The 15725-nt window shown below is 50.6% G+C and overlaps 1 protein-coding gene across 2 annotated transcripts in view; it reads right to left on the bottom strand.

Moving 5' to 3' along the window:
- The window catches only part of KCNQ3 (potassium voltage-gated channel subfamily Q member 3), a 218101-nt gene extending 202780 nt beyond the window's left edge, over positions 1-15321 (bottom strand). Inside the window, exon 1 of one of the 2 annotated variants that reach the window (XM_074316306.1) lies at positions 14523-15321. In XM_074316306.1, coding sequence (XP_074172407.1) covers positions 14523-14908 — 386 coding nt within the window. In that variant the 5' untranslated portion in view covers positions 14909-15321. The remainder of the gene's footprint in view (positions 1-14522) is intronic. The other variant, XM_019711688.2, reaches the window with a different exon arrangement.
- Between the last annotated feature and the right edge of the window lie 404 nt (positions 15322-15725).

Below are 15725 nucleotides of genomic sequence, written 5' to 3'. Positions count from 1 at the left end.
GCTTTGATTTAGGAAGTTCCTTCCAGAGAGGGATGGAATTAAACCCTCTAGAAACAATCTGAGTGATGCCTTTTGGTGTTGGCCTTTCTGAAGAACCCCTCCTCTCTCAAGCTATGGCTCCAGAATCCCGCCTTTTGGGAAGACTTCGTTGACCCCACCCCCACCCCAGTCAGACTTCATCTATCCCTCCTGTGTGTCCACTGGGCTGGGGACACACTGCGTTCTCTTGTGTGACTGTCCCCACAGCTCAACTCCTTGGGAGAGGAAATCAGTACATGCTCGATAAATGTTGAATGAATTAGTTAATGGAGTAGAAGGCCACAGCCATTACCAGAGTTCAGGGACGAATTAGATTTTGTCATGAAACAAACAGCACCATAGGACAGATGCATCTATGTGCACAGGGCTCCTGGAGCATTGAGGAACAGGACTTTGCAGAGAGTCAGGCAGGCGTCTAAAGATGGTAATTGTTGCAAATATTTAACCCATGTCATTTTCTCCAGTGAACCGATGACGTGAAATCAGATGTCCCCAGGCCTTCCAAAAAGCCAAGTACAGCAGGAAGGCAGTGAAAACAGGACAAGCACGGGGTCTGGATGGCTGGGAATGTCAAGGGGCTCAGCTGGCTCAGGGAAACAGGACAATGGGACACTTTCAAATGAAGTTCACTTCTCATAAAATGAAACATTCTGTAGGTGGAGGGGACCTCTTAAACCACACGGTCCAAACACCCAGCACTGTACCTCGTTTCTCACCCCACAGCCGAGTTCTGTCCTTTTTGGAGTGTGGAGAGGTATGCAGAACAAAATTTACCACTTCAACCATTATTAAGTGTACAATTCAGTGGCACTAAGTACCTTCACATTATTGTGAAACCATCACCACCACCCATCTCCAGAACTCTCTCATCTCCCCAAACCGAGACACTGTCCCCCTTAAACACTCCCCATTAAACACTCACTGCTCACCCTCTCTCCCCCAGCCCCTGGTTACCACCATTCTACTTTCGGTCTCTCTGATTCTGACTATTCTAGGAACCTCGTAAAAGTGGAATCACACAAACTTGTCCTTTCATATCTGGCTTTGGCAAAATGCGTTCAAGGTTCATCCACGTGGTAGCGTATGTCAGAATGTCCTTCCTTTTTAAGGCTCAGCAGTATTCCCTGCAGGTGGTGTTCTGCCACATCCACTGGGACTTTCCGTGGAGTCACTCCCTCCCTTCCACGACAGCCAGCCCCCTACAGTCAAGCCTGACTGGTACCAAGTTCTCGGGTTCGTCAGCAGATAGGCCTGTTGTTCCCTCTCCCCACTGCTCCTTGCGCGGGCCGTGAAACCACAGAAAGACAGCCCTCCCCCTGCATGGGACTTGGGATATGCGGAAGGGAGGCTCGCAGCCCTCCCTCCATCCTTCCTCCTTCCTAGATCAACCTCGATCTATAAGCAAGATGGGGCTTTCGGTCGTCCTCTGGCCATCCTGCTCACCCTCCTCTAGACACATTCTAGGGAGTCTGTCTGGGCCATTCTACCAGTCAACAAACATACACGACGGGCAGACCCCAAGCTGGGAGCAGGAACAAGCGAACCTGACCTGGTCTTTGCTCACCTGGAGCTCGTAATTGAGTGACGGGAGACACATGAACACATACCTTACGGCCTGTGGTCCTCACCGCTTATGACGCGGTGTTTTGAAGGATATAAGCAATGATGAAGACGGACCTGGAAGCAGCTGATCACAGAGCCCCCAACAAAAACTAAGGAAGGTATTTTATATGGGTGGAGGGAGAGGCTTCCAGGCCGAGAAAATGGTAAGAGCTGAGGCCCTTCCTGAGGGGAAGCAGGACTTGGGGTGCCCTGGGAAGGGCTGTGTGAGCTGGAACCCGGAAAGCCCGGCCACGGCGGTGGGGAGCAGGGGCTGGATCCCTCGGGCCTATGAGTGTGAGCAAGGAGAATGGGTTTTGTGCCACGGTCAGCAGACAGCCAATGAAGGGCTTAGAACTACAGAAACATGATCTAATTCACACCGGAAAATGACAACCCTGGCTTCCAGGTGGAAAACAGATGGAGGTGGGCAAGAGGGGAGGCCAGAAGTTAGGATACTGCAGGAGATAAGGCCAGAGGGGTCGGGCTGCCCAAAACCATGAGATGGGGCTCCTAGAGGCCAGAGCCCACTGACACAGCCATCTTTGTATCCTTGGGTCTTCTTACCACACAGTCTGGGGCTCACCGCCAGGGGCTGGAGGGGCCTGAGCCCCTTTGAGGCTGGCAGAGTTCCCAAGCCCCTGGGCTCAGAGGCCAGTAGCTCCTTCCTGGTTCCCCTCTATCTTGGTCACTCCCTCCCTTCCAGAAGGCTAGATAGTAAATGGTCAATTCCTATCCATCCGTTTAGTGCCATCTCCGAGCACAGACAACCACCGACTTCAAACCTGGACCAGAGTCCACACAAAACAGACTCTGGCTAAATTCCGCTCATTGGCTGGGATGGTTGTGAGGAAATGGCAGTAGAGCTGACCTGGCCCAACAGAGCACAGAACCCTCTTCGCAGGCCGCCAGGTTCCTGGTGTGCTTGTGGAGTTCCCACGGAAATCAGCCGCGGTCAGCGTTCCAACAGCAGTTTTCCATGCCCATGTTCAGATCTGGGTTTTGTTTGGAACGCAGCTTGGATGCTGCAAGGCCAAGGGATTAGTCAACAGTGTTTGTTAAACACGGACTGCGTGCCCAGCATCATGCCTGGCGCTGTCGATTAAAAGAAAACATACCATGCGTGGCTCTTGCCTGCAACACAGCCATGATCTGGGCTACTCACGGCAAATCCTGCCAAGGCAGAGCTTCCTGCAGGACGAATCGGGGTGCCAGGTCTGCTGGAGCTCAAGGAGAAGGGCCCAGGAGAGGACGGGGAGGTGAAGCACTAGCGTATACTCAGGCCCATCCCGTCCGTGCAGCTCTACAGCCTAACAGCTGTGTGCCCCTGGGCAAGTCACCTAACCTCTCTGAGCCTTCACTTCCTTATGTTCACACGTGAGGTGGGTACCACTAATATCCCCATTTTATTGATGAGGAAACTAAGATCCAGATAAGTGAAGTGTAGTTTGCCTGAGGTCACACAGCTGGGATTTAGCTGCAGCCTCGCGAAGACGCCCTGCTCCAACACACCTTTCTCATCTGAAACATAAGTCGCGTTTCCATCCACACACACCACCTCCCCATCCAGCCACAGGGCCCAGGCTCCTGGAACAGCGACCTCTGCAGCCTGTGGAGGCTGAGTGTGTTGCTGATATCCCAGTCATGAGTGTGCTGCTCTGCCGTTTCCGACGTCAGCATTTCCCAGTGCTATTTTTTTCCAGATGCAAGCAATGAGGTCCCCAAGTTAATTTGTTTCATGCAGTGACACTAATTAATGTTCCAAACACTGGGGCTTAGGGATTGAGGGGTGTGTGTGTGTGTGTGTGTGTGTGTGTACAGGCACACACTGCATGTGGTTTGTGTTTGGGTAACTTTCATGTTCCCCAACTTTTGAAATGATGTATCTGGGTGTCTTACCTGAGTCAAAAAGCAGGTTAGGCTTTCATGAAAACACTGTACTCACCTCACGAGTGCAGTAAACCCTCCAATCCACTACATATGTGTCTTTGCTTCAACTCATCACTGGCAGTGAGAACACTGGGGAGCTGAGGCCAAAGACGTCAACCGGAGTCCCGGCCACTAGGGGCCAGTGGCTCTCAGCCGAGGTTACTGCCACCCCCTTTAGAACCTTTGCAAAAGCCTGGGAGTGGTTTGGTTTATTGTAACTCATTGGCTCTAATAGCATCTTGTAGGCAGGGCCCAGGATGCTGAAAATCCTACAAAACGTGGGACATTCCTGCCCATTGAGGAGCAGTCCCCTCTGTAATGCAAGGAGCTTCTCCACTAAGAAACCTTAAAAAGCATCCCACTACCTAATTCTTCAGGAAAGAAAGAAAGGCACAGAGGCATGGGGTTTCTTGTCCAAGGCTGCACAGCAATTCCATAGTTAAAAAAGGTCTGACCCCTCCAACTACATCTCCTATTTCATCCTGTCACCACCCAGCTACCCACCCCCCCATTCACCCAAACAGCCTCTAGCTTCAGCCACTGGGAATGGTCACACCTGACTCACCTGCCCATTTCTGACTTCCAAGCCTTTGCCAAAGCTACTCCTTTGGCCTCCAGCCCTAACCCTGATCCCGACACCACTGCATCTTTCTATGCCTGGATCAAAGGCTGCCTCCTCCAGGCAGCCTGCCAGAGTCCCCTCTCAGAACCAACCCACAGCAGTCTGTCTGTATGCTGACTTCTAGCCTGTGTGCCAATCTGCCTCTGTATGCGAGTCATCTGTTACCATTACCATCAACAGTATGGGCCAGCCGCTTTACAGCCACGATGCCATCCTATGGTCTCAGCAGTCGGCTGAGGCAGGTCATCTGATCCCATTTACAACTTGCTGGAGGTCACACAGGTGGTAAAATGAGGATTTGCTCCCATGTCTGACAGCAGAGCCCACATCACGGCTACGAGGCCACCCTGTCTCCCGGCGCCTCCTGTCTAAACAGTGGGGTCTTTGAAGGAGGAGGCCATGTCTAATCCATCCATCCACACTTACCTTATGCCAAACTCCATAAAAGATGTCTAAGAGCCCAGGACGAGAACTCCGCTATTCTGCCTCCTGGTCCAGGACCTGTTCATTCCATGAGGCCCCCTCTGGCCCAATGACCTCCCTCCAGGTACTTGGTGAGTGAGTCAGGGGCAAGACCACACAGTGGGAACTTTCCCAAGGTTACCTGCCTCCCACCCCCACCTCAAGAACCCACTGTAGTTAATTACAGTAGCTTCAATCGCACAGTAAAGGACGCCCAGTCATTGCTTCCTGGCTCAGCAGACTGCCTGGGGTATCACAATGGGACAAGGCTCATCAGGGTGTCCAGGGCTTCCAGAACCTTCTGTCACACTCTCAACCAGTCTGGGTGGGAAGGCAGTGGGCACACAACTCAGAACCCCTCTCCGCAGAGGGCCAGGCCTGGCAGCCACGCAAGCAGGGCCTATGGACTGATTGATGGGGAAAGAAAACACAGGGGGACGTCACTCATCCCTCCCAACCTCTGACATGGGCTCCGGGTGACAACATGGCAGACATGTTGGGTGTCTATGCAGAAGTCACTCCTCCATCTTTCTCCTTCTAATAAAACCCCGTTTTGTCTAGCTGGTGTACCTGGTGTCATATTAGGACTGCAAAGAATGAATATTTGCATCTATGAAAGGTACAGCCAAGAAACAAATCTTCAGTCTCTTTAAACAGCTCAACTCAAGGTTCACCCAACTCTAGGTTTTATGACCCCACTTTCTCTTACTTCAATTCCAGCACCTTTCCTTGAGTGTGACAATAAAGCAGATCTTTGGGTTGTAAACGTGTGACACAGTCACGGTCACGTTTGTACATTAGAAAATGAAGGAAGAAACGATCTTCACGTTAGCCCTGTATATATGATGAAATCCACTTCTTGTTGATGGAAATCTTTCCTGACTCATTTAAATAGCATTGACAACTTTACGGGAGTCCCAAGTAGACGCATTATATACAGTAAGTCCTCACTTAACGTCAGCAATAGGTTCTTGGAACTGTGGTGAAACAACGTGTAACGTTATTTTTTTACCACAGGCTAATGATATAAATAAGAGTTAAGTTCCAACGGCATCTCATCAACGTTGCAATGAAAGGATGCTATTCGAGGACCTGCTGTACATATATTAAAGTGAGTATCACACCACTAAGCAATTATTTATTTACCTACTCTACCGTGAGCCCATCAAGGCAGAGACTGACTTATTCATCCCTGTAGCCCCTATTCCTAGCCCAAGGCCTGGCATCCAGTAGACTGCAGAAATCAATGTCTGCAGAATGATCATACTTTGAGTTTAAACAGCAGATATTGGGGGGGCATGTATAGTAAACCTAAAAAAAAAAAAATTAAAATTGCCCCATGAGATTTCTTCCCGGCCAAATAAGGTATTGAAATCTTGGCACAAAAGAAGATTTGAGAAATCTCAATATTCCCTTTTCCATTCCAGAATCCTGAAAGTCAATGTTAATTACTTCCTCAGGAAAACAGAACTGAGGCAAAGGGGAGAAATCAGGGCACCCCACTTCAGAACCAAGATCCTGCCATTTTTCTCAACCAAGGATGTGTTTGTAAGAACGACCGGAATTTCTATTTTAATCTTGTTTTGAAAATGCTAATGTTTCTCACGTTGTAAATTTGTACGGTTCTTCATTCTTTGAAAGCGACCCAGAAGTACTAGTGTCAACAGGACTGAGGTTCTCCATGCTTATGTAAAATAACTCTCCTGTTTTATTTGGTGAGAATTACTAATATGTGAGTGGACCATACTTCCAACAGGCTGATGCAGACCACGGCCAAGTTCCACGGTGCTTTTGAGAACTCTACAATCCTGGCCCACAGAAGAGCTCAAAACGATGAGCAATCGTTAGCTACCAGGCACTGAATCAATCGACCTATTTACAAATACTTTTAATTCAGTTTTTTTCTTTTTTTTTCCTGAGTGACATCCTTAATAAAAAATTAATGAGGGGTGAAAACACTAGAGAATTACCATGAGCTTTAGGCCACAAGGCTGCCTTTACTTAAGAACCCCTGGGAAAACACAGAAACGCGTGCGAACCTCAAGTCACAATATTTCCTTCGCTGTAGAACTTGACAATGGGTAGCAGTGCTATTGGTGCCCTCCTGGACCACCTCAGTACCCTCTCCCAGCACCTGCCAAGGTGGCCTTTTGCAGACAAATGCCTTTGGCCAATATCCCCCATTTTGTCTCTGAGAGGAATACTCCTGGGAGCAGCCCTGAGCCAGTGATGGATGGGGTTTAAGGAGAATTCTATGCTGTCCACACTGCACCTCAGGGCTCCCCACGAGGACTGAGGGTCACCTGTCCTCCTGCTAACCTGCCTGAGGCTGCAGTCTTCCAGTCTGCTTTCCCTCTCCTGTCTCATCTCCCCACGTTTCTCCACAGTCCCCGATTTTACTGATTTGTCCAATTTTTCTTGGAATCACTTCCTCAGTCGTGCACTCTCACTGGGTAACACTGCTTCCGAGGGGGCAAACTCCGTTCTGGTGGGGGACAGGTGTGAAAAAAACTTACTCTTTTTATGTATCGAGCCCAGATATACACATAGTCCATAAAGAGACACACAGGACATCTATGGTATTAAAATGTCATGGGTGGGGGCATTTAGGGGGAAAGACTGAGCAAAGGGGAGAAAAATGAAAATAAGATGGCGCAACCCTGTGTTAAATAAACCACACGTACTGAGAGCCTTGCCTCGGGGAGCTTCTACCAATGTTACCACTCCACTGAGAGATGCGTGTCTGACCTCATTTAACCCTTCCAACTACCTGGAAGGCAAGGAATATTAGGTCCATTTATCAGATGAGAAACTGAGGCAATTCAAAGTAAAATGACGTGTTGGCGGCTGCAGGGCATATCAGTGAGATTCGGAGTTAAAAACCCGGTGGCGGGCCTCTCAGCCACACCTTAGGAGAACCATCCAGAATGAGTAGCCCAACATGGCCCAGGGAAATAACTCTATACATGTCAGCTAATGTTATTAATGAAAATAAATCAGGTTTCCATGAATGGAACCGATGGTGGTGCTGCCCCATCGGTGACATTATAAACAACGCCAATGGATCCAGACGTTTTTTTATCATTATTAGGAATACCTTTCAGCTGAGTGGCGATCAGGGACGATTTTATATGATCTTGGTAGACGACCGGAAGTGAGGATGGGGTGTGGAGCAAAGGGGGTCTGGACACTGGACACTTCAACAGGAGGAGAAGCCCTTCTTGGCAAGAGGCTGGCTGGAGCCTGCGTGTAAATACCTGACCAGCCCGCACCTGACTTTATTCTTGTCTGTTCATTTGGTCAGATCCTAAGCGGCAGGTAAGAATGCACTGCTGGGAAGCAGTTGCTGCAGGACCACAAAGGGAAAACAATGAGGCCAGATGGAAGCCAACCTTGGAAGCAGCAGCCCTGAGTTTGCGTCCTCCCTTTGTCAGCAGAGTGACCTTTGGCAAGTTCCTCACTGCCCTGGGCCTCACTTTCCTCTTCTCTACAGTTCCCTCCAGCTCTGGTTTTTGTAATCTGTCCAGTGACTCTCTGTGCCGGGTCCATCAAAATCCCATAAACTGCTGTTAAGTAACTTATCTGCTGGTAGGTTTGATCAGACTTGCTGATTAGTAAGTCCTGCTGGTTTCATTTTTTTGGACGGACATCAGTAGGCGGAGAAGCATCCGTAACCCATATACGTGGATGAGATAAAGCAAAGCTGGGATTTTAGGAAAGGGCAGGAGTAGGGAGATAAAGCGTGTGATAGTGCTAAGTGACTTTGCATTAGTACAGAGGGCAGCGACTGGATGGGCATATTCCCCCGGCTCAGTATTCTCAAGCCGTGTTAGGTAATTAGTTCACCCCACCCTCCCCCAAAAGACATTCGTAAAGGTACAGACGGGCTTAAGCTGCTGTGACAAGTTTACAGAGACTCTCAGGGGTCAATGCCAAAGAAACTATGTTACAGGCTGCCTGCTCGTCGGACACAACACCGGCTCACGAAAACCAGACTTGGTGATTTGTCAGTAGGGACTTGCTGTGACGGCTACTGTCACTAATATATGTAAAGCATGTCCCGTGATGGTGTTGCCCAAAAGGGGGCTATCATAAACTATGAAATGATGTCAAAATGTAGGTTATTATTGGTAAGTTGCTATTATAGGCCCCAACTCCACTGTAAACTCTTACAGGGTTCAGGTGACTTTATACTTGTATGTCTCATAAAGGAGGGGAGGATGGAGAGGAGGAAAGGAGATCTCACCCTGAGGTCTTCAGCCTGGAGGGAAGCCCACCTCAGGAGGACGCCAATCAGAGACTGTGTGTGGGACGCTCCATGAGCCAACTGCATAAGTATTTACTCTTTTTCATTCGTAAACTACGTGCAAGAAGCCATCTTGTGCCTGAGTTATAACCCCATTTGTTTTCTCAGGAAACCAGTTTACAAAAACTTCTCTATTCCTTCTGTGGCAGCATAAAAAGTCCCACCCAACAAGGCCACAACTTGGATGGGATCTGATTTGCACCCTGTGACACCTACAAGACTACAGGTGGCCCCAACCTTGGTACTGACTTCAGTGTGGTCATCTCCAAACCTTTTTCCTTAGCACAACACAGGAGGCTTAACAACAGTGCCCTCCCCTTTCTGGGGGCCCTAGGTCCTCCTGTGCATTCTATTGTTGCATTTGGTAGACTATTTAAAGTTACTTCTTTTCAGTCTCTCTCTCTCCATAGGGAAAGAATTATGGCTCATCTCTCTCAACCGCCCGGCACGAGGCTTGGCACTTGACTCTGCGTGGCCTTGAAATAAATGCACCTTTTTAGCGTATAATTGTCATTAGCTAGACAAAGCCCGGGGTGGAGAGGAACCCTGACACATGGTCTATGTAGAATCCACGAATGTAAGAAACTGTGTTCTGACATATATCACATCTTCTTTATCGGATCGTCTACTGAGAGGCACTGAGGTTGCTTCCATAGCTTGGCTATGGTACGTACGGCTACAATCAAACTAGGGGTAGGTCTATCTTTTTGAATTAGTATTTTGGATTTCTTCGGATCAATCGTAGGTAAACTTGCTGGGTTTTCGTTCTGTCTTTGCCCGCAGAGTGACCTTTGGCAAGTTCCTAACTTCTTAAAATCCTTGATTCTCAATAATGAGAAGGAAAGTGACACAACTGAGGAAGGAGATGTAAAGAGGAAGATTAGTGGGGTGAACAAAAGTGGGGATGGACTGAGCTGGCTAAGACAACTAACATCAAGTGAGAAATGAGAAAGAATAAGATACATGGGGAGCAGAAAAGGGGGGCAGTGGCCTAGAGTCAGAGAAATAGGACAGCTGAGAGAATTGAAGCCAGCTTTGTCTAGAAAAGAAAAATAATGTCGCTTCAGTAATGAATTACAAGTTGTCACACTGGATGAGATGCTATTGAAGGGATTCCTTCTGCCTGAGGGCCGAGGTTGACCAGATGTCAAAACTCTGAGATTCCTGTTAATATTAACGATGTTATTATTAGATTACACATATATTCCATCAGGGCAGATATTAGATTGCATTATTTTTGTTTTCTTTACTGCTCTAGCCTTAATGAAGAGTGCCTGGCCCAGACAAGGCACTCAAGAAATACCTACTGACTGAGAAACATTAATACACAAATAACTACTATTGCTCATTTCTTCTATGCAAGGTATTCTTAGTTTCACAAGAGCCTATGCTGATAACATTTTTCAGATGAAGAAACAGAAGCTCTTCTCTGTTTTCTCATCATAAAAGGGGATCCCAGTAGGGTTGTCACAGAGTCACAAGGTTGTCAAGAGATTAAATACATGAATACATAGAATTACAGCAACAACTAATATTCTTTGAATGTTTTCCATGTACCAGGTATACAACTTGTCCAAGACCATACCAGCTGTAAGAGGCAAAGCGACTTTGGGAAACCTAATTTCTCTCATCCCAAACTTGCCAAGACTCTGCCTGACTGAGGAGTCTGAGTGGGAGTCAAGTGTCTCTCCCCCACGTTCGGGACCATAGATGGTTTAGTTAACATGCTAAGTCCACCAGCTGGGTCTCTTATATTCCAGAGCAGCTGATGGGTGCTTGGGTTCTCCTCTCAGTCTCACCTGCCAGATGTCCCTGAGGCCAGTCCACCTCCGAATATAACCAATAGGCATTCCCTGTGCTCATTTCCCCTTGGTCTGTCAACAGGTGAGTGACTGAGGATACCCAGCTGACCACGGAGAAGTGGTCAGGGCAGCGGGATGCTTGTGCAGTGCCAACCCAGCAACAAGGCCAACAGGAAGCCAGCGTCTCACCACTCACAACAGGCTAGGAAGGGGGAGTCCCTAGACAAAGGGCAGCACAGTGGCTGGTGTGTATGACTTTTAAGGAGACCCCTATTCAGAAACGACTAATGAATACTGAGTGCCTGATATGGGGAGAATGTCATTTACATGCACTATTCCCTTTACATCTAAAATCCACCCTCTGACCGGTCAGTGTTATCGTCTGCAATGACAGGTCATTTCCAATTTAGCTCATGCAAAGTCACAGACGTAAGGTAGAATCCAGATGTGAACTCCAAGATCATGGCCAAATCTCTGCCCACATTTTCTATAACATCAAAATGCTTTTCAGTCATAAGGCTAAAAAAGCAGAGAAATGATCAGCCTTACTGGGCTCAAAGGATGGTCTCCCACCTTTTCCCCCTCCCCCCATAGTCCATTTTAAGACTTCTGAGAGCCATTCTCATCATTCAAATCCTACAAGGCTGACCTTGGCTACTTAGTGTTGTTGTGATAACAGTAAAGCCGTACAGAACAGTCTTGGTGAAGCCAGGCATATTCTTTCGCGCATCCTTTCAGCAAATGCTCACTGAGTCATTTCCAGGGTCCGGCATCCTGCTGGGGACTGAGAATGCTAAAGAACAACAGAACCCCTGCTCTCAAGGAGCTCTCCATTCAATGGGCAAGATGAAGGGGCCAATCAACCCAATGCAAAGTGCAAAATCCTACGATTGGGGACGCTGCAGAGGAGGGGCAATTCTAGCTCAGTCTGGAGGGTCAGGGAAAAGCTTCTCCCAGAGGAGGTGACACTGTAGCTGGGCCAAGTGAGTGGCCAGGAGAAAGTAGGGAAGGGACACTTAAGGCAAAGTGAGGAGGGCGTGTGGGGGGGGGGGGTGCAGGGGGGGGTCTTTGATTTCCACTTTTGCTGTATTCTATCTTTAGGATATAGGGAGGAAATTACATCTCATGGGTCAGGTTCATTTTTTTTTTCTTTTTTTAAAGCATGTACGAAACTGCGAGCCCATGGTCAGCCCAATTTCTTGGCACCCTTATGCCATTAGCCACAGCCCAGAACAGGAGAATGGATGCTCTGAAACATGGATTTCAGTGTCTTGTAAAATCCTGAATCATCAATGAAAGGTTCAATTTTGTTTGCTTGACTGGACTTCCTCCTAAGGTGGAGAGAGGATGTACAATGCATCCATTAACTAGGTAGCTTCAAAATCAGGATCTCAAGCCCAGCCCAACATGGGTTTTCCTGTAGGACTCCCAATGAATCACAATCCACATTCCCACCAGCTCCACAGCTTATCCCACATTTCCCTAACACTGCAGTTCCCGGGGTTCTGATCATCTGTTTAGATCCCGAATTCCATTTCTAGCCATTTGCCAACTGTGAGTAGGAAGAGGAAAAAGGCATTACTAAGAGCCTTGTGTTTACCAATAGGGTCGGGCACCCAGTGACCCGTAGTGAAATACCCAGAGTCCTGCGATTGTTGGCAAGGGTCAGAACTGGGATCTGGGCTCAGAAACGCTGACCCACTGCACTCAGATGTGTGCTCCATAAACATCAGCTGCGGACTCTTGGACAAGTGGTTTTATCTCTGGAAATTTTCATATCCTCATCTACAAAACGTAGATAATGATTCCCACCTCCTAGGACCATGGTGACAATCAAATGATTTGCATGTGTGAAAGTACCGGGCTCTGTATTCAACTCCTCCCCCCTCACTGTCTTACATTTTTCCTGGATCCTCTCTGGGAAACTGAGGCTGCAGGTTCTGGCATTCTCAAACTTGCGTCTGGGCGATGGAATAATTCTAGAGAAGGATAACTGTGGCTCTGGCATCTTAGCTATCCCTTCCCCAGACTGGGCAACACAGGGCTGGGGTGCTGTCTGGAAAACGTGGGCGAAGTAAGAGGGAGCCCACAAGCTCTGGTGGGACCCCAGGTTCGAACGTCAGCCAATACATGCTGACTGCCATTTATGTGCAAAAGGACATGTGAGTCTGTGTATGTTTGTGTGCATGCAGATAATTTGTGTGTCTTTTTTCATTATCACATAGTCCAATATTAATTTCAGTTCAATTTAACTAAATACAGCAGACGAATGTATTTTGCATCTTTTTTCCACCTGAAAAAAGCAAATGGAAAAGCAACAATTGCTAATCCTTTTCTCCAGCTACTAATACCTGCAAATACACGCGGTCGCCAAAGGCTGGCTCCCCCAAATCCATGTTCCTGGCTGGATGCTCCCTCCCTCCTGCTGGTTCCTCAGTTTAAGGGGAGGCACCCTCTCCAAGCGACCATAACCTCTCTGAAGAAACCTGTTGCCTACTCAGAGGTTCTGTGTGGATGCCCCCACCTGGTGGCCAAATCTGGAAAAGCTTTCCAACCAAGGAAGATTGGCAGGTAGTCCAAAGCTCCCAGAACTCCCTCAGACCCCATCAGTCATGGGTCAATTGGAGGAGGACAGAGAGGAATATCTACTAGTAAAGTCACAAGAGGGGTCAAGGTCATGGCCAATTTTCTGCCCAAACCCTCGTAAAGAGACAGCCTCCTGAAAAGCAGCCATCAGAATGACTAAGCCACAGACAGGAGGCAAGGGGTAACTGGAAGTGCCCTGCCTGCTCTGAGATCGGTGCTGACAGCCCTGATGTTCCCTCCTGGGTGAGGAGCCAACGCTGCCATCCCTGTCCTCTCCCCAAATTTAGGAGGATGTTCTATGCAGAGTGGCCGGTGCAGAAGGGAGTTCCATCTTCCTTCTGGCCACGTATTTACATCCTGATTAGCAAGGAGACACTTTCTAGGGGAAAGGTGCCTGTGGGCAAACCTCCAGCCCAGGCCCCTTCACAGACCCCATCCCCTGCCCAGCCAAAGTGAGAGAAGGGGCAGCAGTGAGGCCGAAGGGATATCAGTACCAAATCATGGAGATGTTTCAACCAAAATAAGCCCCTGAGGCCCTCACCTCCCGGCACTAAGCTCCAGCCTCTCAGTCTAGGCTTAGAGCCTGAGACACACACTCTCTCTTCCTCTCTCTCATTAACTTCCCCCTAAAGCACCCAAAGACATGCTTTTTGACCAGACCAAGCCACCAATTAGAGCAACCAGGATCTTTCCTATACCAGGATGGAGCCCTAAGAAGGGTAGGTACAAGCAAGCAATCTACACACACACACACACACACACACACACACACACCACTGTAACTCCCATCCCCAACTCCAGGATGTATCATTTAAACTCTGCAGCGATCCCAAGAGAAAGGACCCGCCCCAAGCAGAAACACAGCGCGCAAGGGAGGGTCCGCTTTACCCTGCTCAACCTCCACATTAATTGGAAAAAAAACCACAGAATTCTTTTAAGCTGGGCTACCAATATCCGGAGAAGATGCCGTACATGCGCACCCGCGCGCACACAGACACGCCAATTTAATCTCCGAAACAGCCGAGGAACCGCGCTTGGACCTTTCACGCCTTGGGGCCCAACACCCAGAGACCCATCCAGCAGAGACGCACACACTGAGGGCGGGCTGGTCTCCTCCTCCGCTCCAACCCTCCACCCGAACCCCCGTCTGCGCCGCCGAGGGGCGCCAGGTACTCACACGAGCGCGTGGTAGAGCAGCGCCCAGCCCCGCGGTCTCTCCAGGGCGTCGTAGATCAAAGTTTGGATGCGCCGGCACTTGGCGTTGTTCCTCTTGACAGGGCGGCTCAGGGGGGTCTTGGCCAGGAGCCCGAGGCCCTGCGGGGTCCTCCGCAGCCCCTCGTCACGGCCGCCGCCTTCCAGTAACAGGGTCCCGTCTTTGTCAGCGCCGGCCCCGAGCGCCAAGGTGACTTGCTCCGCCTCGCCGGGCGCCAGCCCCACTTTCCGCTCCTCGTCGCCGGCCGCCGCTGCGTCCCCTCCGGCCGGGTTAGCGGCCCCGCCACCTCCGCCGGCCCCGTCGCCGCCGCTGCCAGCCGCCCCCGCCGCTCTGCGCGCCTTGAGCCCCATCTACCTCGCCCCCGCCGGCCGCTCCGCCTTCTCCGCTGCTGCTCCGGGAAGAAGGGGCGCTCGGGGTGCGTGGACGAGGTGGCGGCGGCGGCTGCAAACCCGGGAACTCCAATGCCATGATCCGCGCGCCCCTCCCCACCCACAGCCCCCAAAGCAGGCAAAGGCGGGCCCCCCGAGGGGCAGGGGAGGCCAGGCGGGGCGAAAGGGGGTCACATCCCGAGCGGGTCAGCCGCGGGACCCCGAGGGGCGCGGGCGGGGGGTTGCGGGGAGCGGGCGATGGCGCGCGAAGCTGGCGCGGAGGCGGCACCCGGGCCGGCGAGCCCGAGACAGCATCGCAGTGTATTTACAAGCCCGGTGCCCGCCCGCCTCCTCCCTCCTCCGCGCTCCCACCGCGCCCCTCCCGCCCGCTCCAGCCTCAGCCCAGCACCAGCAGCCGCCTGTCAGCGAGCGAGCGAGAGCCGCGGGCCGAGCGCTCGCCGCCTCCCTCCCCGCTCGCCGGGGTGGGGCCGTATCGCCCGCCCCGCCCCGCCCCGCCCCGCCCCGCCCCGCCCCGCCGGCGCCCCGCCCCTCGCCGCGGGCGTTGGGCTTCCCCTGGGTGGGGCGTGGCGGGCGGGTAAAGGGGAGGAGCGCGGGGGGATTTCGTCTTCCTCTCCGCCTTCTGGCCGCTGCAGCTTGACGTTTTCTTGTCACCTCCAACCTGGCTTCTCGGCTTCGGAAGTCAAACCCAACTTGCGGGGTGGGCCCAGGCCGAGAGTACCTAGAACCCACCGGCTCCTGGGTGGCAACGTGGCTCCCCAGGCCGTTGGGTTCAACGTTC

This window comes from Rhinolophus sinicus, linkage group LG12 (assembly GCF_036562045.2).
Source record: "Rhinolophus sinicus isolate RSC01 linkage group LG12, ASM3656204v1, whole genome shotgun sequence".
NCBI classification, from domain to species: Eukaryota; Metazoa; Chordata; class Mammalia; order Chiroptera; family Rhinolophidae; genus Rhinolophus; species Rhinolophus sinicus.
The sequence above is the reverse complement of the archived record's forward strand: the minus strand, read 5'-3'. Positions and strand labels throughout refer to the sequence as shown.